The sequence below is a fragment of the Rana temporaria genome, chromosome 2 (assembly GCF_905171775.1).
Source record: "Rana temporaria chromosome 2, aRanTem1.1, whole genome shotgun sequence".
NCBI classification, from domain to species: Eukaryota; Metazoa; Chordata; class Amphibia; order Anura; family Ranidae; genus Rana; species Rana temporaria.
In genome coordinates, this window is record NC_053490.1 from 30007681 (window position 1) to 30033141 (window position 25461).

The 25461-nt window shown below is 44.7% G+C and overlaps 1 protein-coding gene across 2 annotated transcripts in view; it reads left to right on the forward strand.

The window, feature by feature from the left end:
* The window catches only part of LOC120928919 (retinal guanylyl cyclase 2-like), a 193641-nt gene that overhangs the window by 67710 nt on the left and 100470 nt on the right, over positions 1 to 25461 (forward strand). For both annotated transcript variants that reach the window (XM_040339999.1, XM_040339998.1), the window contains exons 2-4: positions 2005 to 2806; positions 14433 to 14734; positions 20197 to 20551. In XM_040339999.1, coding sequence (XP_040195933.1) covers positions 2062 to 2806; positions 14433 to 14734; positions 20197 to 20551 — 1402 coding nt within the window. In that variant the 5' untranslated portion in view covers positions 2005 to 2061. The remainder of the gene's footprint in view (positions 1 to 2004; positions 2807 to 14432; positions 14735 to 20196; positions 20552 to 25461) is intronic.

Sequence of the window (25461 nt, forward strand, 5' to 3'; positions counted from 1 at the left end):
AGCCTGTCGGAATTTCCGACGGGAAAAGTCTGATGGGGCATACACACGGTCAGAATATCCGATGAAAAAATTCCATCTGACTTTTTCCATCGGAAATTCGGACTGTGTGTACGCGACATTAGAATTGAATTGGCGAACTGCAATTTATTAAGGTTTTAGTGCCACTTTAACCACTTAAAGGGGTTGTAAAGACAAAAATATTTTCCTCTTAAATTAAAGTCTGACAGTAGCTGATAAAGTAAAAAGTAATGTTTTGCATTATAACTAGTTTGATACCTGTTGAAATGGAGCTGTTTTATTCACCTCCGTCACTCCTGAATCGTTATTCTCACTGACTTCCTGGTTTGCGGTGCGCATTCATTCTTGCTACATCACGGCCTAATGGGAACTACAGTTCCTATTAGGCTTAGCATCCATGCCTGTGAGGGATAAGAGAGTATCTTCATGCAGGGCTGTAGTCATAGGGAGGGGGTGAGCACATTCTGCTTTCCACCATGCAAAACGGCTCAGATGCTGGTGGAAAGCAAGAAGAGGAGAGACAGGAAATGGCATTTTCAAACCTGGATTACTGTATTTTGGAGGTCAAAAGGAAAAACGAGGTAAGTGATATTTAAATGCTCTAGCTTACAGCAATCAATTGATCTAATAAAAAACAAACCTTTAGTGTTCCTTTAAGGACCCATTCACGCCGATATACGTCGGCAGAATGGCACGGCTGGGCACATCCACGTACATGTATGTGGCTCTTTTAGCCCAGCCGTGGGGTCGCGCACGCCGCTGAAGTCCCGCGATCGGTCCCCGGAGCTGAAGAACGGGGAGAGGTGTGTGTAAACACAGCTTTCCCGTTCTTCACTGTGGCGCCGTCATCGATCGTGTGTTCCCTTTTATAGGGAACCACAATGGATGACGTCACACCTACAGCCACACCCCCCTACAGTTAGAAACCCAAATGAGGTCACACATAACCCCTTCAGCGCCCCCTTGTGGTTAACTCCCAAACTGCAATTGTCATTTTCACAGTAAGCAATGCATTTTTAATGCATTTTTTGCTGTGAAAATGACAATGGTCCCAAAAATGTGTCAAAATTGTCCGAAGTGTCCGCCATAATGTCGCCGTCAGGAAAAAAATCGCTGATCGCCGCCATTAGTAGTAAAACATTTTTTTTTTTATAAAAATGCAATAAAACTATCCCCTTTTTTGTAAACGCTATAAATTTTGCGCAAACCAATCGATAAACGCTTATTGCGATTTTTTTTACCAAAAATAGGTAGAAGAATACGTATCGGCCTAAACTGGGGAAAAAAAATTATGTTTTATATATTTTTGGGGGATATTTATTATAGAAAAAAGTAAAAAATATTGCATTTTTTTTCTAAATTGTCGCTCTATTTTTGTTTATAGCGCAAAAAATTAAAACCGCAGAGGTGATCAAATACCACCAAAATAAAGCTCTATTTGTGGGGGGAAAAAAGGACGCCAATTTTGTTTGGGAGCCACGTCGCAATTGTCAGTTAAAGCGACGCAGTGCCGAATTGCAAAAACTGGCCGGGTCCTTTAGCTGCCTAAAGGTCCGGGTCTTAAGTGGTTAAGGTGTGACAAAGTTACTGCTGAATCAATAGGCCCATAGCAGATATGTAAAAATTGCTCTGGTCTATAAGAAATATACAGGTGTGATTGCTGAACCAGTTAAACATTTCCAGTATTCATTTGATCATTTTTCACCTAAAAGCTATACATCAGATTGCTTTGGTAACTGACTTGTATTGCTTTAGAAAGTATCATATAGGGAAAAGTACGGAATACCATGAAAGTATTTGAAGAAACGATCCTTGGAACATAAATTATCACAGTGAGTTTGTAGAGCATGGAGAGTACAACGTGGTACCATGGTTTTTGCCCTGTGAAACATTACGTGAGCTTGGTTCCACTTTATAAAGAAAATATTTTATTCTATTTATCTCATGTTTTATGTATTATTTATTTGGTTCTTTCATCTTTTACAGGTAATACTGTAGATTCATGGCCTGTGAAGGACTTTAACGTGGCCGTAACGAGCTACAATGTTTTATCGTTGTCCACATCTTGGAGACTTCTTGTGGAAGAAATCAAGACTCCAAGGTTCCCATCATCTACCAATCCGGAGACCTTTAAGAACGTTCCCGTTTCATGTGCTCCTCTGTTTTATTCTGATAGGATTACTCATGAAACCTTTGGGTGTGCAGAGTGTCAACTTCACAGTGGGTGTGGTTGGTCCATGGAAGTGCGACACCCTTTTCTCCAAGGCCTTGCCAGAATTGGCTGCTCGATTGGCAGTGACCAAAATCAACAATGACTCGTCGCTACAGCTGGCTCACACGCTGGATTACAAAATTCTGGAGGAAAACTGCGAAACCTCCAAAGCGTTAATGGAATTTCCAAACTTTGAAAAATTTTCTTCTGCATTTATAGGTCCGCAGAACCCTGGATACTGTGATGCTGCATCGCTTTTAGGAAAAAACTGGGACAAGGCCATTTTTTCCTGGGCTTGCGTAAACCACGAGTTGGATACGAAAGACAGCTTTCCAACATTTGCCAGGACTATGCCAACTCCAACCAAAGTTTTGTATCTTTTTATGAAGTATTTTAGATGGGCTCATGTTGCGGTGGTGTCTTCCAATGAAGACATCTGGGTGGACACTGGAAGGAAGGTAGCTAGTGCGCTAAGAAATCAAGGACTTCCCATTGGTATTGTCACAAATATGGGCAATGGAGAGCAAGGTATTATAGATACGTTGACAGCTATAAAGAACACAAATGATCTCAGAGGTAAGAAAACTATGCACCATATACTGATATACTGTATACAGTTAGGCCGCGTACACACGATCAGTCCAAACTGATGAAAACGGACTGAAGTTCAGTTTCATCTGTCCAAACCGACCGTGTGTAGGCCCCATCGGTCTGTTGTCCTTCGGTCCAAAAACAGAGAACTTGCTTTAAAATTGGACCGATGGACGCCTGACCGATAGGTCAAAACCAATGGTTAGTACGCAAAAGCATTGGTTCCAAACCCGGGCATGCTCAGAAACAAGTCGACGCATGCTTGGAAGCATTGAACTTCATTTTTCTCTGCACGTTGTTGTGTTTAACGTCACCGATCGGTTTTTGAACTGATGGTGTGTAGGCACATCAGACCATCAGTCAGCTTCATCGGTTAACCGATGAAACTGAACTTCAGTCCGTTTTCATCAGTTTGGACTGATCGTGTGTACAGGGCCTAAAACCTTGGATTGCAAGCATAATTTGTTCCGGAAACGTGCTTGTAATCCAAAGCACTCGTATATCAAAGCAAATTTCCCCATAAGAAATAATAGAGACTCAGATGATTAGTTGCCCAACCATTTATTAACCAGTTAAGACCCGGACCAATATGCAGGTTAAGGACCTGGCCCTTTTTTGCGATTAGGCACCACGTCGCTTTAACTGACAATTGCGCGGTCGTGCAACGTGGCTCCCAAACAAAACTGGCGTCCTTTTTTCCCCACAAACAGAGCTTTTTTTGGTGGTATTTGATCACCTCTGTGTTTTTTATTTTTTGCGCTATAAACAAAAATACAGCGAAGATTTTGAAAAAAATTCAATATTTTTTACTTTTTGCTGTAATAAATATCCCCCAAAAATATATAAAAAAAAAAATTTCCCTCAGTTTAGGCCGATATGTATTCTTCTACATATTTTGGTAAAAAAAAAACGCAATAAGCGTTTATTGATTGGTTTGCGCAAAATTTATAGCGTTTACTAAATAGGGGATCGTTTTGTTGCATTTTTATTAATAATTTTTTTTTACTACTAATGGCGGCGATCCGTTTTTTCCGTGACTGCAACATTATGGCGGACACTTTGGACACTTTTGACACATTTTTGGGACCATTGTCATTTTCACAGCGAAAAGTGCTATAAAAATGCACTGATAACTGTGAAAATGACAATGGAAGTGAAGGGGTTAACCACTAGGGGGCGCTAAAGGGTTAAGTTTGACCTAATGTGTTTTTTCTAACTGTAGGGGGGCGTGCCTGGACGTGTGACGTCACTGATTGTCGTTCCCTATGACAGGTAACAGACGATCAGTGACGAGCCACAGAGAAGAACGGGGAAGGTTTGTTTACACTCACTACTCCCTGTTCTTTAGCTCCTGTGACCCGATCGCGGGACACCGGCGGCGATCGGGTCCGCTGGTCCTGCAGGCGCGTGTCACGGAGCTTCGGACAGAGGGCTTTTTTACACAGTAGCGGTGCGCTGGCAAGGCGTCAGAAAAAGTCCTGCCAGCAGTTTCTTTGCAGCGCGTGTATTCACCGCTCCTAAAGCGCCCCTGCCCATTGAAATCGATGGGCAGCGCCATCGAACCTGCCGGCAAAGCTGCGCTTTGCAGTCGCTTTTAACCCTTTTCGGGGTTAAAATCGCCTGGCTAGCGGCGGAAAAGCGCAGCAAAAACTATGGTAAATCGCTGCTAAAAATAGCGGCATTTTACCCCCGATTCCCGGGTGCTGTGAGTATGAAAGCACTCTAAATGTAACCATATTACTACACTTAGAGGCACAAAAAACACAGGTTATTGGTGCACTCCAGCTGGGGTTGTTTCTGTTTAAAAGTCCTAATCAGATGACACAAAGAACAAAAAGAGCAGAGCCATCAAATTGTACTGTAGTATGATGACAGTTGTAATGTAAAACAAGGGGAATGACACTCACAATGTCTAATGCCCCGTACACACCATCACTTTATGTGATGAAAAAAAATGACGTTTTTAAAAACGTCACTTTAATTGACCGTGTGTGGGGGAAAACGTCGTTTTATGTCTTCTAAAAAACGACCAAAAAAAATTGAAGCATGCTTCAATTTTATGTGTCGTTTTTCAAAACGTCAACTTTTACTTCACAGAAATTGACCGTGTGTAGCAAAAAACGTCGTTTAAAACGACGTTTTTTCACCCGCGCATGCCCAGAAGCTACTTATGAAGCGAGCTTCAATGGAAAAACGTGGTGGAACGTAACCTCGCTTTGCTAGAACATTGTGAGAAAAACGATGGTGTGTAGGCAACTTCGTCTTTGAAAATTGAAGTTTCAAAAACGTAATTTTTTACTTCACAGAAAATTTCGTTTTTTTTCATCACATAAAGTGATGGTGTGTACGGGGCATAACAATTAAAGAGTCTGGTGCTTATCTATGTAAAGCCGCTGGTGTATACGTTGCCAGAGGCCTGGGGGGCGCTGGTGGCTCCCAGCGCTTCCTGGAGACCTCATAAACACTCAAAGGCACTAGGGGACTGTTGACATCACTTCCGGGTGCTCCGAACGCACGCTACACCTGCCCCACCCTTCTGGGAGTGTCCCTGAGTTCTCCAGAAAGCGATGGGAGCCACCAGTGGACCTCTGGCCACATATACACCAACGGCTATATGCAGATCAGCTCCAGACTCCTTAAAGCGGGGGTTCACCCTAAAAAAAAATTCTAACATTGCATGGAGCCGACCTATGAGACCGACAGTATGCTGTTGTTTTTTTTTTTTGCGTACATACCATTTTAGGGCTATTTTCACCCCCCGGCTTCCCCGTAGGGGGTGAAAATGAGTTGCGGAAAGAAGCCGAAATCGGTGCGGCTCTATACGGCGCCTGCGCACCGTCGTTCGGCTTCTTTCGGCAACTCGTGATGCGCAGTATGCGCCGGTCGGAAGCACGTCAATCACAGCCTGTGATTAGGAACGCCCACTCCCGCGGGAAAGTAGGGGGTGAAAATAGCCCTAAAATGGTATGTACGCAAGAAAAAAAAAAAAAAACAACAGCATACTGTCGGTCTCATAGGTCGGCTCCATGCAATGTTAGATTTTTTTTGTAGGGTGAACCCCCACTTTAAAGCTTGATATTGTTTTTATCATTGTCATTCCACTTTTTTTACATTAAAACTGTGATCATACTGCAGTACACTTAGATGGTGCTGCTCAACGCTACTCATATTGCAAGACCTCACTCATATATTATTATTATTATTATTATACAGGATTTATATAGCGCCAACAGTTTACGTAGCGCTTTACAACATCAGGGAAGACATTATAGTTACAATACAATTTAATACAGGAATGATCAGAGGGCCCTGCTCGTTAGAGCTCACAATCTAGAAGGGAGGGTGAAGTGGAACAGAGGGTAGTAGATGTGGGGGGTGATCAGGTGGGCAAAGTTAAAATACAGTTGTTAGGTGTGGGTAGGATAGGCTTCTCTGAAGAGGAGGGTTTTCAGGGATCCTCGAAAAGCTGAAAGAGAAGGAGATAGACGGATAGTTTGGGGTAAGGAGTTCCATAGGCTTGGAGAGGCTCTGGAAAAGTCCTGTAGACGAGCATGGGAGGAGGTGATGAGAGGGCTAGAGAGCAGGAGGTCTTGAGAAGAACGAAGAGAGCGATTAGGTTGGTATTTGGAGACTAGGTCAGTGATGTAGCAGGGGGCAGAATTGTGGATGGCTTTGTAGGTCGTAGTTAGTATTTTGAATTTAATTCGTTGGGTGAGCGGAAGCCAGTGGAGGGATTGACAGAGGGGAGTAGCAGAGACAGAGCGGTTGGTAAGGTGGATAAGTCTGGCTGCAGCATTCATGATGGATTGAAGGGGGGTTAGAGTATGCAGCGGTAAGCCAATGAGAAGGGAATTGCAGTAATCAAGGCGAGAGATGACCAGGGAGTGAATTAAGAGCTTTGTGGCGTCATTGGTTAGAAAGGGGCGTATTTTGGAGATGTTGCGGAGGTTGAGGCGGCAGGATTTGGACAGTGATTGAACATGAGGCTTAAAGGACAGTTCAGAGTCCAGGACTACTCCTAGGACCTTGACATGTGGGGATGGGCTGATAGTTGTGCCATCAATATATCAAGCTATTAAAAAAAACTAATATATATTTGCTAGTCTTGCAAAACGCTCGCAGACCAAGTTACTCGCAATCCAAGGTTTTACTCTCTCTCTCTCTCTCTCTCTCTCTCTCTCTCTCTCTCTCTATATATATATATATATATATATATATATATTACCATCCCATCAATGGATCTCAATGTAATCACCATCCTACTAGGTGTTATGATGATTCTTTTTAAACTTATGCTCGTCTTTAATTAGTTTCTATGCCACTAAAGGTCATAGGTGTGAGCAGCCTATGGCATTAGGGTGTGCACACCAAAGCTCAAACACACATGCGTGTGTAATATACCGTATATGGCTGTGGGCAAGTCAGTAGGGCTTTGTCAGCAGGGCAGAGATTGGTGTCAGTGTCTTTATTTGTATTATTATTATTATTTTTTTTACAATTTATTTTTTATTTTTAAATATATATATATATATATATATATATATATATATATATATATATATATGCCATGTTGGGGGGCTTTGGTGAAATATCAGTGGTCTAAATAGACCCCTAATGTCTAACTTTTGAGACAGAGAAAGGGACTGAGGACAGAGATTCCCCAGTCCCTTTCTCTGCAGCCAGGCAGCAGGGGGAATCTGCACAGTACAGGGTGATTAGGGTGTGCCCAGGCACACCTTACACCCTATGTGCGTACACCTATGCTAAAGGTACAAAGAACAGCGCATGAGGAGAGGAGAGCCGATAACTGGCAAATCCACACAGGGGACATCTAGACTGATAATCAGGGCACTGATCATCAGTGTCCGTGATCAGTGCAGCCCCAACAGTGCCCACTATTACTGCCAATCAGTGACCGCCAGTTCTGCCAATTGGTGCCCACCAGTGCTGCCAATCAGTACTGCCAATCAGTGCTGATTGCCAGTGCCCATCAGTGCTCCCTAGCAGGGCTGTCCTTAATGTTGATTGGACCCTGGGCAAAACTTTTCTTGCCCCCCCCCCCCCCCACCCATGCAATTTTCCTCTCCAGCTGCTCTGAGACATACAATAAATATCAGCTAGACTTAAAATCAGTTTAGTGTATTAGATTAGGCAATGATTTTGATTGGTGGCCAGAGGTTACAGCATATCATTACCACTTACTGACTGGTTGCTAGAGGTTACAGCACACATTATGGCTCACTGATTAGTTGCTAGAGGTTACAGCACATGATTTCTTCTTGTTGATTGGTTGCCAGAGATTACTGTACAGTAATACTGCTCACTGATTGGTTGCAAGAGGTTACAACACATCATCTCTTCATGGCAGAGTGGCATGTGAATGCCACTGGGCTCAGCTATTTACATATGAATCCTGCCACTATTTACATATGAATGATCCTGTTATTTACATATGAATGGTGGTTATTTACATGTAAATACAGGGGTAGCTTCAGTAAGATATGCACATTTTTTACGTAGGCGCAGGGCACCGTTTTTGCCCTGCGCCTCCGCAAATTTTCTGCGCTACCCTCGATTCACGGAGCAGTAGCTCCGTAAATTGCGAGGGCGCTCCGGCAAAATGCCCGGTGTAAGCGCGCGCAATTTAAATGATCCCGTAGGGGGCGGGAATCATTTAAATTAGGCGCGTTCACGCGCCGAGCGTAGTGCGCATGCTCCGTCGGGAAACTTTCCCGACGTGCATTGCGGTAAATGACATCGCAAGGACGTCATTTGCTTCAAAGTGAACGTGAATGGTGTCCAGCGCCATTCACGATTCACTTACGCAAACAACGTAAATTTCAAATTTCGCGACGCGGGAACGACGGGTATACTTTAGCATTGGCTGCCCCTGCTATAGAAGGGGCAGCTTTACGCAAAAAAACGCTGTACGCAAACGACGTAAACTGCGTACGCAGGGCTCGCGTAACGTTGTGAATCGGCGTTAGTATGCAATTTGCATACTATACGCTGACCACTACGGGAACGCCCCCTAGCGGCCATCGCAAGAATGCAGCCTAAGATATGCGGGCATAAGAGCCTTATGCCACGCATATATTAGGCTGCAGTAGGCGTAACGAGCTCTCTGAATACAAAATAATCGTTACGCCCGGGCAAGTAAGCAATTGTGCTGCGTAACTATGGTTACGCAGGCGCAATTGCTCTCTGAATCTGGGCCACAGGGTCTGGAGGTGAGTCATCTGTACACAAAAATAGGGCAGAGCTGGGCAGCATTAGTAGCAGCATTTCACACTGAGATATCAGGACACAGCACAGGACTAAAACTTCAAGGGACAAGGGAATTTAAACTGGGATAGTTGGCAAGTATGAGGCAGCTGCTTTGGGCCCCACAACAATGACAGGGCCCAGGGCAGATGCCCCCTTTGCCCTGCCTTAAAGACGGCCCTGCCTATCAGTGCTGCCTCATCAGTGCCCATCAGTGCTGCCTCATCAACGCCCATCAGTGCAGCTTATCAGTGTCTATGAATGCCCATTAGTGAAGCCTATCAGTGCAGCCTATTTTATTACAGAAACTAAGAAAAACATTTTGCCGCCCTTTTTAATTTGGGTACAGCGTTGCATGACCACGCAATTGTCATTCAAACTGCGACAGCGCTGAAAGCTGAAAATTGACCTGGGCAGGAAGGTGTTGAAAGTGCCCAGTGGGTAATCAACAAGCACTCCACTCACTATTTTGGAGCCAAACTAAATGTACCTAACAGTCTAACTGGAAGCAACCACTCCACTCACTATCGTGAAGCCAATAACTAAATTTACAGCCTAACTGGGAGGGCGCCACATCTACATAGCCTGCCCTACCTACATTGCAGCATTATATTTTCTATACAATATTTTAAGTGCTGACATTTTCCCACCTAAGCTCACCCCTGGTGTCTAGGATGCAAAGCATATCAACCAGAGCCTTGGTCAAATTCTTAAGCCCTATTTATGCTAATGGTATAACTGATACGGAATTCATTGAGAGCAAGCACAATTTATGCCATGAACTTTTGTAACTGATAAGCTGAAAAACTTGACACCAGTAAAAGATTGACGACTTCACTGTAACCTTTGGCTAAAAATGCCATTCCTTTTACTCTCCTACGCCTCTCTGCCAATCCGCAAAAGGCAACATTTCTTATTCTTTGACAGTCGTGCTCTTGTGCGGTTTATATAAAAAAATTAATAAAAGAAAATAATAAATATTCCCAAAACCAAGAAATCTGAAATGAGCTTGCATGTTAAAATGATTGACAGAGAATAAACAAGTATTGCAGCTCTGAGCCAGGCGTTAGCTCTAAAAAGATGTTTTTCATATTTATTAATGTTTGGATTTCATAGTTTACTAGTCCATACAAAGATAAACATGCAGTAAGGTGGTTAATTGGATTTAGATTGTTAATTTGTGTCTTATCAATTTTTATTTTGATACCCTTCAGCTTTTTAAAATTATTCAAAATTATATTAATTTATAAATAATAAATTATAAAGCACATCTAAAGTAAAAAAATGGGCCCAGATTCACAAAGCACTTACGCCGACGTATATCAAGTTACGCCGACGTAAGTGCAAATGTGCGCCGTCGTATCTGTGCGCAAGACCCACAAACAGAGATGCGCCAAAAATTAGGCTTCACCCTGTCGACGTAACTTGCTGACGCCGGTGTAGGGTGGGCGCACATTTAGACTGCATGGTGGCACTCCCATTGATCAGCCATTCAAATACGCAAATCAGGAAAATACAGCGATTCACGAACGTACGTGCGCCAGACACAGGTTACGCGATGTGCGCATAAGTTATACGTCCGGCGTAAAGTTATGCCCCATAAAGGAGGTGCAACCCAGCAGCAGACATGCAAAGGTCTGCACCAGGGAACACAAGTCAGCGTATTTTACGTATTTTACGTTGGACGTGTGTCTGGCTGGGCATAAGTTACGTTCACGCCGTAGGCAGTGATCCGGCGTAGTTTAGGCAGTTGATCCGACGTGGTTGTGAGCATGCGCAGAGGGATGCGTCCACGTCACGGCGCATGCGCAGTTCGTGATACGTATCTGTCTGGCGCTCGGCCCATCATTTGCATGGGGTCACGCCTCATTTGCATGGCTCACGCCCAATTCCACCTACGCTGGCGTACGCCTTCGAAACCCACACCACGCTGGCGCAGCGTTGGGAGCACTGGCTTTCTGAATTCAATGCTTGCCTCTCTGTGCTGCGTTGGCGTATCGTACATTGGTTTGCACTACGGCGGCGTAATGTGCGCCCGCTCTCTGTGAATCTGGGCCATGTTTTTTATCTCAACTTACTAGTCCTACTCCTTACATGTGGTGACTGCATTTTAATTTTTTCAGGCTTTTTTCCTTTTTTTTAACCACTTCAGCCCCGGAAGGATTTACCGCCTTCCTGACCAGAGCATTTTTTGCGATTTGTCACTGCGCCGCTTTAGCTGACAATTGCGCGGTTGTGCGACATTGTTCCCAAACAAAATTGATATCCTTTTTTTTCCCCATAAATAGAGCTTTCTTTTGGTGGTATTTGATCAACTCTGTGGTTAATTTTTTTTCCGCTATAAACAAAAAAAACGTAAATTTTGAAAAAAAAATATATTTTTTACCTTTTGCTATAATAAATGTCCCCAAAAAAATATGTAAAAAAACCTGAATTTCTTCCACAGTTTAGGCCGATACGTATTCTTCTACATATTTTTGTTAAAAAAAAATTGCAATAAGTGTTTATTGATTGGTTTGCGCAAAAGTTATAGCGTCTACAAAATAGGGGATAGATTTATGGCATTTTTAATATATTTTTTGGATATCTTCAGTGTGCCCCCTGATATTTGTATGATAGTCTATGACTTGTCAGGAACCCATTACCGGGTATATAGGGGATGGGCTGGCAATCCTCCTAAGGCAGGGTAGCAGGTATCCCTGCAGCTCTTCCCTACCACCAATCAGGTGTGGACTAATGTTTATACTTAACAAAACTCATTAACACAAGGCTTTATACATGTGATCAAAAAATGAGAACACCGGTGGAAAAATTATACAAAATATATTCACCTTATCCACTTCCCGCCCGGTCAATAGACAAGTGACATCCGGGAAGTGGTTGTGTCTATTGACGTCCAGCAGGATTACATGCCGGCGCGCGCCGGTAATGCGGTGATGCGGATCCCGGTAAACAGCCTCCGGCGGAGGCTCTTTACCACGTGATCAGCCGTGTCCAATCACGGCTGATCACGATGTAAACAGGAAGAGCCGTTGATGGCTCTTCCTGAGGCCACGTACACACGGCCGAGGAACTCGACGTGCCAAACACATCGAGTTCCTCGGCGTGTTCAGTCCTGGAGCCGCCGAGGACCTCGGCGGGCCGAGTTCTCCCATAGAACAACGAGGAAATAGAGAACATGTTCTCTATTTCCTCGCCGAGGTCCTCGTCGGCTTCCTCGGCCGAAAGTGTACACACGGCCGGGTTTCTCGGCGGAATTCAGCTCCCGACCGAGTTTCTGGCTGAATTCTGCTGAGAAACTCGGTCGTGTGTACGGGGCCTCACTCGCGTCTGACAGACGGGTTCGTGCTGATTGTTTATCAACGCAGCCCCCCCTCGGATGCCCACACTGGACCACCACGGAAGCCCACACTGGACCATTAGGGAAGGGGGCAGTAAAAAAAAAAAATGAGAAAGATGTCAATCACTGCCCACAAATGGGCACTGGCTGGCAAAATGGGCACTGGGATAAACAAGTGATGCCCAGTAATACCCTCAGTGCCACCCTTCAGTGTCCATCAGTGCCACCCCTCAGTGTCCATCAGTGCCACCCCTCAGTGTCCATCAGTGCCACCCCTCAGTGTCTATCAGTGCCACCCCTCAGTGTCTATCAGTGCCACCCCTCAGTGCCCATCCATGCCCAGTGCCCACCTATCAGTGCCCATCTGTGCCAACCATAAGTACCCATCAGTGCCACCCATAAGTGTCGCCCATGAATATCCATCAGAGCCGCCTATGAGTGCCCATCAGTACCGCATACCATACCGCATACCGCGTAGCGTAAATGGGGCCGGCGTAAGCGCGCGTAATTCAAATGAGGATGAGGGGGCGTGTTTTATGTTAATTCTTGGTGACCCGACGTGATTGACGTTTTTCCCGAACGGCGCATGCGCCGTCCGTGGAATTTCCCAGTGTGCATTGCTCCAAAGTACGCCGCAAGGACGTCATTGGTTTCGACGTGAACGTAAATTACGTCCAGCCCTATTCGCGAACGACTTACGCAAACGACGTAAAAAATTTAAAATTCAAAACGGGAACGACGTCCATACTTAACATTGCGTGCGCCTCATAATAGCAGGAGCAACCTTACGCCGAAAAAGCCTAACGTAAACGACGTAAAAAAATAATGCCGGGCGTACGTAAATTTGTGAATCGGTGTATCTAGGTCATTTGCATATTCTACGCCGAAAACTACGAAAGCGCCACCTAGCGGCCAGCGTAAATATGCACCCTAAGATACGACGGTGTAAGAGACTTACGCCAGTCGGATCTTAGGCTAATGTCGGCGTATCTTGCTTTCTGAATACAGAAAAAAGATGCGCCGGCGCAGCTTTGAATTTACGCGGCGTATCTATAGATACGCTGGCGTAAATCAATGCTGAATCTAGCCCTTTATTTTTTTCAAAATTTTCGGTCTTTTTTTAGTTGTTGCGCAAAAAATAAAAATCGCAGAGGTGATCAAATACTACAAGAAAGCTCTATTTGTGGGAATAAAATTATAAAAAAAAATTTGGGTACAGTGTAGCATGACCACGTAATTGTCATTCAAAGTGCGACAGCGCTGAAAGCTGAAAATTGGCTTGGGCAGGAAGGTGCGTAAGTGCCCGGTATGGAAGTGGTTATACACAGCTCCTAGGCAAGGGTGACTTTACAACACTTCCGGCAATATCAGCAGACCAGGTCACAGAGGTCACACCATTTGATTTCTGAACTGTAACGAAGAGACTAGCCTTGTCTATGGAGCGTTGAAGAGGTGTTGCGCTGTACTTGGATAGGGAGCCCAAGATGGCCTGGAAGACAGGGAGTGTAGGTAAAATAGAGTGGCACAAGCGCTGGTGAATGATGTTGGTATCACAGAAACTTTGAGAGTGCAGTGGTGAAATGATTTGAAGTGTGCAGAAGATGGAGTACCTGGTGAGACCTGGTCAATACACAAGCCCAGGTCAGCAACAGGCGGGACATGCAGTGCCAAGTCAGCAGGCAGGAAAAATCCAGGTCAGTAACTTGTAGGGTTACCAGAGGGTTACCAGGGAAGAGCATTCAATGAGCAGAGAAGCAGAAGTTTCAGATCAGTATGCACAGGTGCCCGAGCTTGATTCCGGCTATGCAGGCTGGCAGCATTTTCTTGAAGGGGTGTATATAGAAAAATATATTTTTGCAGGTTAAACTTTTCACATGTATACATTGTAGCCCTATTTGCCATTGAGTTCATCTTTAGTGTTGTCGACCCATCCTTTTTGTCCTCATAGTCGTGATCCTTCCTCTGTACAGATCATTGATAACCTTGCATGTTGTTTTTATGTTTTAGTCATCATTATGTGCATGCATTCTGTCTTAATTGGAGGGGAAGAACAAGCCATCTTTCTCATCAAAGCGCATGAAATGGGACTGACCGATGGAAGATATGTCTTTGTACCCTACGACACTTTACTTTACAGCCTTCCATACAAAAACAACTCGTACCCTATTTTTGACAAGTACAGCAATCTGCTGGCAGCCTATGATGCTGTGCTGACCATCACCATGGACTACGAGGAAAAGTCGTTTTATGAGGTTTTTGCCGAACTCAAAGAGAAGGGGGAAATCAAAACCAATCTGGAGCCACAGCAAGTAAGTAACCAAATAACTATGCCAGGGGTCAAGTCCTGGGGAAAAAGTGTGGGAACTCCCACCCAAGATCCACTCCCCCACCAAAAAAAAAAAAATGATACGCTCATATGCATAATTACTAAACCGCATGTTTTTTTTTTTTTTCGATACACTGTACCTTAGTAATCCTTTATGTTACTGGCCGCTTCCTGTATATGGATTCATCGGGTAGTGTGCGGGTATTCCTTTAAGCAAGTTCTTTCTAAATCCCACGATAACTCGCGGCAGACCTCTGCAATGTCTCCTGGGAATAATGACAAAAGCTCCCAGGAGACATTGTGACATCGAGGAAGTGACGGAATATCCGCACACTACCCGATGAATCCATATACAGGAAGCAGCCAGGAACATAAAGGATTACTAAGGTTCGCCTGCCCCTGACAGTGACTCGAGCTGGGCATCGACCCTTAGGATTGGCTCGAGCGGCTCGGCTGCTCTCGGCTGCTCTAGTCCTGCAAAGGGAACTGCGTTCCTGCTGTGAAAAAAGTGCAGGAACGCCGTTCCCACGCGTTCCCGCAGGACTTCAGCCCTAAACTATGCTCTTAAAATTGTACTGTGTCCTGCAATTTTAAAATATGTAAAAGTAGAGTGAAAATACTTACCTTTTCCAATGCCTGCACCACTGCCTGTTCATTTCCAGGGTCCCCTACAGCTCGCTATGGATCCTCCTCCTGCTGCCCCCACATCACTGCGGTATACTGTAGTGACATGAAGGTTAGCAGGAGGAACCAGTAAGAGCTGTGAGGGAAGAAGATTGATACACCTGATTCACACCTACAGTATGCAGGTTGCAGTTTGCATATTCCAGGCACATTTTGTGTTTTTTAATACACATTTTTGATCCACTGAAGCCTATGGAACCAAAAACCAGAAAAAAAAAATCCTTGGCCCTTTCCATTAAATGCACAGATGTGAACTTCATCCATAGGAAACCATGTTAAATGGACTGTAGTATGTTTCTGCAAAACTGAAAATGCACTAAAAAATGCATAGGTGTGAACCAGGCCTTAGTGTCAGTTTCGGGAAATGAGTTCTCAGGGTTAGAACAGAGCTTGGTAACACGGAAAGCTAAGTATTTATACTGGGCCAGATTCACGTAGAATTGCGGCCATGTAACATAACCCGTTTATGTTACACCGCCGCAAGTTTTCAGTGTAAGTGCCAGATCCACAAATCACTTACCTGTAAACTTGCGGCGGTGTATCGTAAACACGTTCGGCGCAAGCCCGCCCAATTCAAATGGGGCGGGTACCATTTAAATTAGGCGCGCTCCCGCGCCAAATGTACTGCGCATGCTCCGTTTGCAATTTTCCGGACGTGCTTTGCGCGAACTTACGGCGGCCCGACGTGTTTGTGAATCGCGACGTGCCTAACGTACTTACTCCGGGGAAAACAAAAATTCAAAAGCGACGCGGGAACGACAGTCATACTTTAACATGGTGGAGTAATTTTACACCATGTTAACCTCCCTGGCGGTATGATTCTTTCAGAAAAAACATGCTAAAAGCGGTACCATTATTTGCAAGGAAATTTGGCGTTTTATATTGTAGGTCTGTAATTTTTAGAAATAACTCACTTAAATCTGACCAAACAAGATTCTAATAGGCATCCCGTGTATTACATTTTTTTAAAAACAAAATTATAAATTATAATATAATAAATAATTATAAATAATTATAACAAATAATAATATAATTATAATAAAAATTATTCGATAATGTAATCAAATCAAAATCACTGAAATTTGCTCAGTTGCAGAATTGTCGCTGTCATTACTTTTATTTTTTTATGACGAATTTCCCCACAAATCGCTATCGCACAATTCTGCAAGTGATTATAATTTATTATCGCTGTTTTTTAGCTGATCTAAAACTATTTTTGACATAAAGGGACACTTTTGGTTGCTATGGACAATCTACAGTTTGCAGGGAGAAAAAAAGGTTTTTATTATATAAAATGACATGCAGGACACTGGGCAGACCACTAGGGACAGGGGGGTGTGTTTTTTTTACATACAGTACTGTAATCTATAAGATTACAGTATACTGTGTGTATAGTGTTTGTTTACGTTTTTGAATTTGGCGCCGTTCTCCGTCCCCGTGCGTCGTAACGTCGCAGGGAACGGAGATCGGCGTCACACGGAGGCACTATGTGAATCGAGCGAGGTCCCGCTCGCTCACACAGCGCGGTGGCATCGCTGGATCCAGGGACAAGGTAAGTAAAAAGTGCCTGTGGATCTAGCGAGGCAAGCCCGTGACTGACACGGGGTTACCGATAGTAGCAAGAAAATCTAACCCCGTGTCAGTCTCGGGAAGACCGCCAGGGAGGTTAATAGCACCCCTAACTTTGCGACGGGAAACTAAGACTTGCGCCGACGTAACGACGGTAAAAACCTTTGTGGATCGCCGTAACTGCTAATTTGCATACCCGACGCTGGAATACGACGCAAACTCCACCCAGTGGCGGCCGAGGTGTTGCATCCTAAGATCCGACGGTGTAAGACAATTACACCTGTTGGATCTAAGGGCTATCTATGCGTAACTGATTCTATGAATCAGTCGCATAGATACTCTTAGGCTCCATTCACACCTAGGCGTTTTTACGCCTGTAGCGCGACGCGCACAAACGCCAGAGGGACGAAAAGTAATGAAAGGCAATGGGGATGGTTCACATCTGAACGCCTAAACGCCTGTAGCCTGTAGCCTGTAGCTCAAAAAAGTTCCGGACCCTTTTTTGTCGCTCCTAGCGCGCGATATGCGCGTATTTGAGCGTTTTTTTTTTACATTGAAGTCAATGTAAAACGCCTGATACGCGCGTATTGCGCGTAAACACGCGCTTGTACAAGCGTTTTGACGCCTGTGTTGCTGAAATCCCAGGAAGAGGAATAAAAAATTCCTAGGAGAGCAACAAGTGATGTCAGGGATGATCATTTTTCTTATTGGCTAATATGGAAAAAGACAAAGTACAAAAACGTCGAACGCCACTGTGCGAAAACGCGTGCATTCGCGCGCAAACGCGCATATACGCGCGACAAAAACGTCGGTAAAAATCGCCTGTAAAAACGCCTGTACGCCCTACGCCTAGGTGTGAATGGAGCCTGAGAGATACGACGGCGTTTCAGAGATACGCCGTCGTATCTCTTCTGTGAATCTGGCCCACTGTTCTTATAAAGGAAATCCTCTTTGGTACATTTTAATATCATCAATAGGGTCTCTTGTTAATTAGCACAGCTAATTGGTTGCAATCAAGTATACAAGGTACCTAGTTACATAGTTAATCTGGTTGAAAAAGACACTTGTTCAACCAACTTGTTCAACCAACATCTAAAAAACAAAAACAAAACACACACAAATACAAATAGAAAACCTCCATATGCACAATCCTATACTCACAGTTGAACCAGAGGAAAGCAATCCCCCACCCAGACATTCCCTGAATCAACTTTACCAATAAATATTAGTATCCAGTTATATTATGTACATTTAGGAAAGGAATCCAGGCCTTTATTAAAGCAATCTGCCAATTGACCAGAACCACCATAACATTTTTCTTAGTTTTGGTTATAACATTTTGTAAAAATGTAATTTTTATCCTTCACTGATGTGCGCTGATGAGGCTGCACTGATATGCTGCACTGATGGGCACTGATAAGCTACTTAGTAGGACCAAATGATCTGTCTCCTCTGCCCTAACAGAACAGAGATTTGTGTGTTTACACACACAAATCCTAGTGCTGGCGCTCATGAATGCGATCGCGCGCATCGAGTGCCCTGCCGTGCAGCGGACGTACATGCATGCCCTCTGGCGGCTCTAGAAGGCTAGGACGTTGTGCCGCAGTACCAGTTAAGCTTATGATCTACTACCAGAACACCCTCTGGGCTTTCACACTGGAGAGACAGCAGCGGCTGTTTCAGGTCAGTTTGCAGGCACTATTTTTAGCGTTATAGTGCTTGCAAACCGACCCACTATGAATGGGGTCTAAAGGGTTACTCATAGTAATTAACCAATGATTATTTTTTTTCACAATTAGGTTTTATTGAGGTTGAAAAGGAAACACAATGTACACAATCATACAAATATATGAAAAATAAAGGATAATAGCATACATTATAACAAGGTAAACTATGTGACATAATAAAAGAGAATATGGGGTAGATCCACAAAGAAAGTACGCCGGCGTATCTATTGATACGCCGGCGTAATTTCAAAATTCCTGCATCGTATCTCTGTTTTGAATCCTCAAAACAAGATACGACGGCATCTGGGTTAGATCCGACAGGCGTACGTCTTCGTACACCTTTGGATCTTAGATGCAATTTTTCGACGTCCGCTAGGTGGCGTTCCCGTCGTAATCCGCGTCGAGTATGCAAATTAGCTATTTCCGACGATCCACGAACGTGCAAGCGGCCGTCGCATTTTTTTACGTCCTTTCCGTTCGACTTTTTCCGGCGTATAGTTAAAGCTGCTATCTGGTGGCGTACTCAATGTTAAGTATGGCCGTTGTTTCCGCGTATAATTTTAAAAATGTTACGTCGTTTGCGTACATCGTCCGTAAATGGGGCTGGACGCCATTTATGTACACGTCGAAAACAATGACGTCCTTGCGACGTCATTTGGAGCAATGCTCCCCAGGAGTTTTGACGGACGGGGCATGCGCAGTTCGTTCGGCGCGGGGACGCGCTTCATTTAAATGAAACACGCCCCCTACCCGCCCAATTTGAATTCCGCGCCCTTACGCCGCGAGAGATACACTACACCGCCGTAACTTATAGCGCAAATTCATTGGGGATTCAAACCAAGTCAAAGTAAGTTACAGCGGCGTAGTGTATCTGACATCTGCGCCGGGCGCATCATATGTATGTGGATCTGCCCCTATGTATTTAATGGGAAAATATTACCAACAGAATGATATATACAGGAATTTACCATAATATAACGTGTTGGTAACAAAATCATAATTGTGATAAATTTTCATCAGTAATTTTCAAAGCTGACAAAATCAATCGTATGCAAATATACATATTTCAAATGAATTGTTACCTCTAAGGCCCCATTCACACCTGAGCGTTTTGTAGCTTGAAGCCTGAAGCTACAAAACGCTGGAGGGGAAAAAATCTATTATTCTCTATGGGGATGGTTCACATCTCTACTCCAAAACGCCTGAAGCCAAAAGCCCCAAAACGCCTGAAGCTCAAACAAGTTCTGGAACTTTTTTTGTAGGCGTTTTTCTGCTTTTTACATTGGTGACCTTTTGACCTGTACAGAATTGCAGCAAAAATGTGTCAAAATCGCGGCAAAAACATGGTAAAATCACGCGACTTTCTGCCTGAAATCGCTATGCTCAGGTCTGAATGGGGCCTACACAGAAAAATTGGAATGCATGTGATTTGAGATTAGACTGACCAATCAACTTAACCCAACAGGTTTCGCCGCTGTTTGGAACCATCTATAATTCTATCTACTTACTGGCCAAAGCCATGAGCAGCGCCTGGAAACAAGGGGCCTGGATGTCGGGAACCAATCTTGTGGAATACACAAAAAACCTGGACTACCCCGGATTCACACATATGTTGTATACAGATGGCAAGGGGAATGGGCTCAGCAGCTTTGTAGTCTTAGACACTGATGGGAAAATGAACCAGCTATTCCCGACCTACTCAGTGGAAGTTGGCACCAATTTAGTGCGCTTTTTAGGAAAGACTATACGGTTTCCAGGTGGGACGCCGCCGACTGCAGATTCCAGCTGTTGGTTTGACCCGGACACGCTCTGCATTGGAGGTAAAAAACTTTCATGTCATTGATTGTGCAATATTGTAACAATTTGACCATTTGTTGTTATCACTTACCTCAAATGAGTGTTTTTAATTCCCACTGCTGTCCTACAAGAGATCTATTGCCAGCAAGGACACCTACTTAAAGCGTATTTTCACCCAAAAATCAAACTTCCGCATTTTGGAATCCCCCCCCCCCTCCGGTGTCACATTTCAGGGGGGAGGAGGGCGCAGATACCAGTGTAATCCAGGTATTTGCTCTCACTTCCAGGCATTAATCACTGCAGTGATCGCGGTGACCTATGCCATGTCCAGCACCTACTCTGCCCCCCTCGCTGTCTTCTGGGTAACAAACAGGTCCCAGAAGACAGCAGGGACCAGTGGGAATGCACAGCGTGACTCGCACATGCACGGTAGGGAACCAGGAAGTGAAGCCGAAAGGCTTCACTTCCTGATTCCCTCACCGAAGATGGCGGCAGCAGCACACGAGAGCCGACGGACAGATCGACATCGCGGGCGCCCTGGACAGGTAAGTGTCTATGGGCCAGATTCACAAAGGAGATACGACAGAGTATCTCAGATACTCCGTCATATCTCTCAGAGTATCTATGCGACTGATTCATAGAATCAGTTACGCATAGATATCCATAAGATCCGACAGGTGTAATTGTTTTACACTGTCGGATCTTAAGATGCAATACCGCGGCCGCCGCTGGGGGGAGTTTGCGTCGTAAACCAGCGTCGGGTATGCAAATTAGGAGTTACGGCGATCCACAACGGATTTTCGTGTTCGCTACGTCGCCGCTAGTCTAGTTTCCCGTCGCAAAGTTAGTCGTCGTTTTTGGTGCCCTAACTTTAGTCAGCAAACGTATTGCTGTCTAAAGTATGGCCGTCGTTCCCGCGTCGAAATTTAAAAATTAACGTTGTTTGCGTAAGCCGTCCGGGAATACGGAATTACGCTACGCGTGTCGCCGTTCGAAAAAATTACGTCACTGCGTGCAAAGCACGGCGGGAATTCCGAAACGGAGCATGCGCAGTAGGTCCGGCGCGGGAGCGCGCCTAATTTAAATGGCACACGCCTATTTAAATTTCATCGCAAGTGCTTTGTGAATCAGGCACTTGCGATTAAAACTTGCGGTGGTGTAACGTATCTACGATACGTTACGCCGCCGCGATTCTACGTGAATCTGGCCCTATATATTTAAAGTTAGCAGCTGCAGTATTTGTAGCTGCTGACTTTTAAGGAATGCATTAGGATGGGGGTCTCCAGACTTGTTACACAAAGGGTCAGTTTACTGTCCTTCAGACTTTTAGGGGGTCAGTTTAAGTAGAAAATGTCATGGCATTCAGTGGGAGTAAACAATTCCCTATCTTTGGTGTCAGTGGGAGGAATAGTGCCCCATTGTTGGTGTCAATAGAAGGAATTCTGCACCATTGTTGGTGTCAATGAAAGGAATTCTGATCGTTCTCAATCGTTAGTGTCAATAGAAGGAATACTGCCCCATCATCTGTGTCGGTGGAAGAAATACTGCCCCATTGTTGGTGTCAGTGGATGGAATAGTGTTCCAAGGGCTGGATAAAGGCAAACAAAGGGCCGCAGTTTGGAGACCACTGCATTAGTAGATCCAGGATTGCACCATTTACCCTGACTGTCAATGCAGCTTTCAAATAAGTTTGGCTTGGTGCAGTGTGGATCAATAAACTCTTTAACAAGTGCACCCACTTCCAGTCACACAGTCTGTGGGTAGACTGTGGGCAGGACATCAGATCCCCCCCCCCCCCCCCGTTGTGTTCTGGTAAACACCTGTTTTCCAGAACACAGCGGGGACCAGTGAGCACGGCACAGCGCGACTCGCGCATGCGCCATAGGGAACCGGGCAGTGAAGCCGCAATGCTTCACTCCCTGGTTCCCTCAACGAGGATGCTGGTGGGGGCAGTAGAGTGATGCCGACGTAGTGCAGAGCGGCGAGCACAGTATTCACAAAGCACTTACTCCCTAATCTAGGCTGGGTTCCCTCGGCGTAACTCGTTGTAAGTGGCAGTGGGCGTGAGCCATGCTAATGAGGCGTGACCCCATGTAAATGATGGGCCGAGCGCCATCAAGATACGAAAAACGAACGCCGCATGCGCCGTCCCATGGAACGCTTCCCAGTGCGCATGCTCAGAATCACGTCGAAACTACTCCCTAAGATACGACGGATCACTGCCTGCGACGTGAACGTAACCTACGACTAGCCCTATTCACGTACTACGTAAACGACGTAAAAAACCACGGCTGTGTTCCCTGGTGCAGCCATTTGCATTGATGCTGCTGACTTACACCTGCTTTATGCGGCTTAACTTTATGCCGGACGTACGACTTAAGTAAACCGCATATATTAATGCGCCGTGAATCGGCGTATCTCACTCATTTGCATATTCAAATCGTAAATCAATGGGAGCACCCCTTGCGGCCAGCGTAAATATGCGCCCACGATACGACGGCGTAGGAAACTTACGTCGGTCGGATGAAAGTTTAAATGTAAAGATTAAAGTGATTGTAAACGATCACTTTGTAAAACAACCCATTCAGTTTAAAATGTAAATAAAAGGCAAACATTTGTATATAAATATAAAAAAAAATATATATAATTTTGTTTCCATACAAGTACATAACACAGCAGGCACATATCAGGAATTTGAAATGCTGGGGTAACAAACACTTTATGGGCTAGATTCAGTAAGAGTTAGGCCGGCGTATCAGTAGATACGCCGACCTAACTCGGAATCTGCGCCGACCTAAGTTTAAGTGTATTCTCAAACAGAGATACACTTAAACCTATCTAAGATACTTCTAAGATCTTAGGGTGCAATAATTAGGCTGGCCGCTAGGTGGCGCTTCCATTGCGGTCGGCGTAGAATATGTAAATCACTAGATACGCCTATTCACGAACGTACGCCCGGCCGACGCAGTACAGATACGCCGTTTATGTAACGCATTATCAGGCCTAAAGATATTCCATCAAATAGCTGGAATAGTAATGTTAAGTATGGCCGCCGTTCCCGCGTTGAAATTTGAAAATTTTACGTCGTTTGCGTAAGTCGTCCGTGAATAGGGATTTACGTCATTTACGTCCACGTCGAAACCAATAGGCCCGTGCGGCGTACATTGCCGCAATGCACGCTGGGATATGTAGGCGGACGGCGCATGCGCCGTTCCAAAAAAACGTCAATCACGTCAGGTCAAACAAAATTAACATTAAACACGCCCCCTCAGCCTATTTTGAATTAGGCGCCCTTACGCCCTCCCGCTTTAGGCTACGCCGCCATAACTTAGCAGGCAAGTGCTATGTGAATCATGTACTTGCCTCGCTAACTTACGGCTGCGTAGTGTAAAGACGATACACTACGCCGCCGCAAAGTTAGGGCGGGCTATGTGAATCTAGCCCTATGACTCTTCAGTGGCATTTCTAATTTTTCTGTGAATCACAACAAGCGTCCTGGTTAAATGGTATGACAGATTTAAAGCACTTGCACAGGAATACCATGGAAACACTGCTAGAGGACTTGTGTTGAATAGCCAGGCGATTTACATTTTGTTTTCTTCTTGTATGCATGTTTGTATGTGCGCTCATATTACTACAGAAGCAGGATCATGTGATTGTGCCCCATTAAATTTCTAAAAATGGGAGGGCCTGAATTTTTTTTTTTTTATAAGCTCCCATTAAAGTCTACGAGGCCAAAAACACGCAATTCTGCCCCAAAGAGCTCATCTACTTTCTTAAAGGGGAGTTCCACCCACAATTTCACTTTTTAAATATAAATACCCCTGTAATACACAAGCTTAATGTATTCTAGTAAAGTTAGTCTGTAAACAAAGGTCCGTTTTGTTAGGTTGTTACAGCATTTAAATAGTTTATAATCTAGAAATAGACCGTGGCCATCTTAAGTGTGGGCATCATGAAGCCAGACTGTATGACTTCCTGAATTTCAGCTTTGCATATGTCGCACATGCTCAGTGCACAAGCAATGTAATAGGTTTCAGTCAGGTTTGCAAGGACTACTGGGAAACATGATGCCTATCCCAGAAACCCTTGCAAATAGCCTAGGCAAATAAGGAGGAGGAAGTTATGAAGGACTACAAAATAAAGGTATTTACAAGCAACAAATTAAATAAAAATTGTCCATTATGAACACTATGAGATTAGAGTATGCAGCACAGACAAACATAAAAAAATGGGTGGAACTCCACTTTAAGCCTCGTACACAAGGTACGATTGTTGGCCAACCGAGCGTCTGATTTTTGTCAAAAAGGTGTGTGCCAGGACCTTGTCTTGCATATTAAAGCGGTGGTTCCCCCTTAAAAACAACTTTTTTTTATTCCACTGGCCCCCCACATTACAATCGAATTAAGGCTATTATTTTTTTCTTGCTGCTGTACATACCTTGATACAGCATCTTCACCCGTGCATCCGGGTTGCGAGTCCCGCGGGAGTGGGCGTTCCTCACATGTGTTTGATTGACGTTTTTCGGAAAAACGAGCTCCCCCCTGTCGCGTAAGCCGCGTCACGGTTGGCGAAAGGAGCCGAACGGCGAGTCGGCGCTATACTGCGCATGCGCATCGCCGTTCGGCTCCTTTCGCCAATCGTGACGCGGCTTACGCGACGGGGGGAGAGCTCGTTTTTCCGAAAAACGTCAATCAAACACATGTGAGGAACGCCCACTCCCGCGGGACTCGCAACCCGGATGCACGGGTGAAGATGCTGTATCAAGGTATGTACAGCAGCAAAAAAAAAATAATAGCCTTAATTCGATTGTAATGTGGGGGGCCAGTGGAATAAAAAAAAGTTGTTTTTAAGGGGGAACCACCGCTTTAACATTACATAATTGTCATGGCACAAACACGAACGTAGTGACATACTACGAGGAATTTCAGCT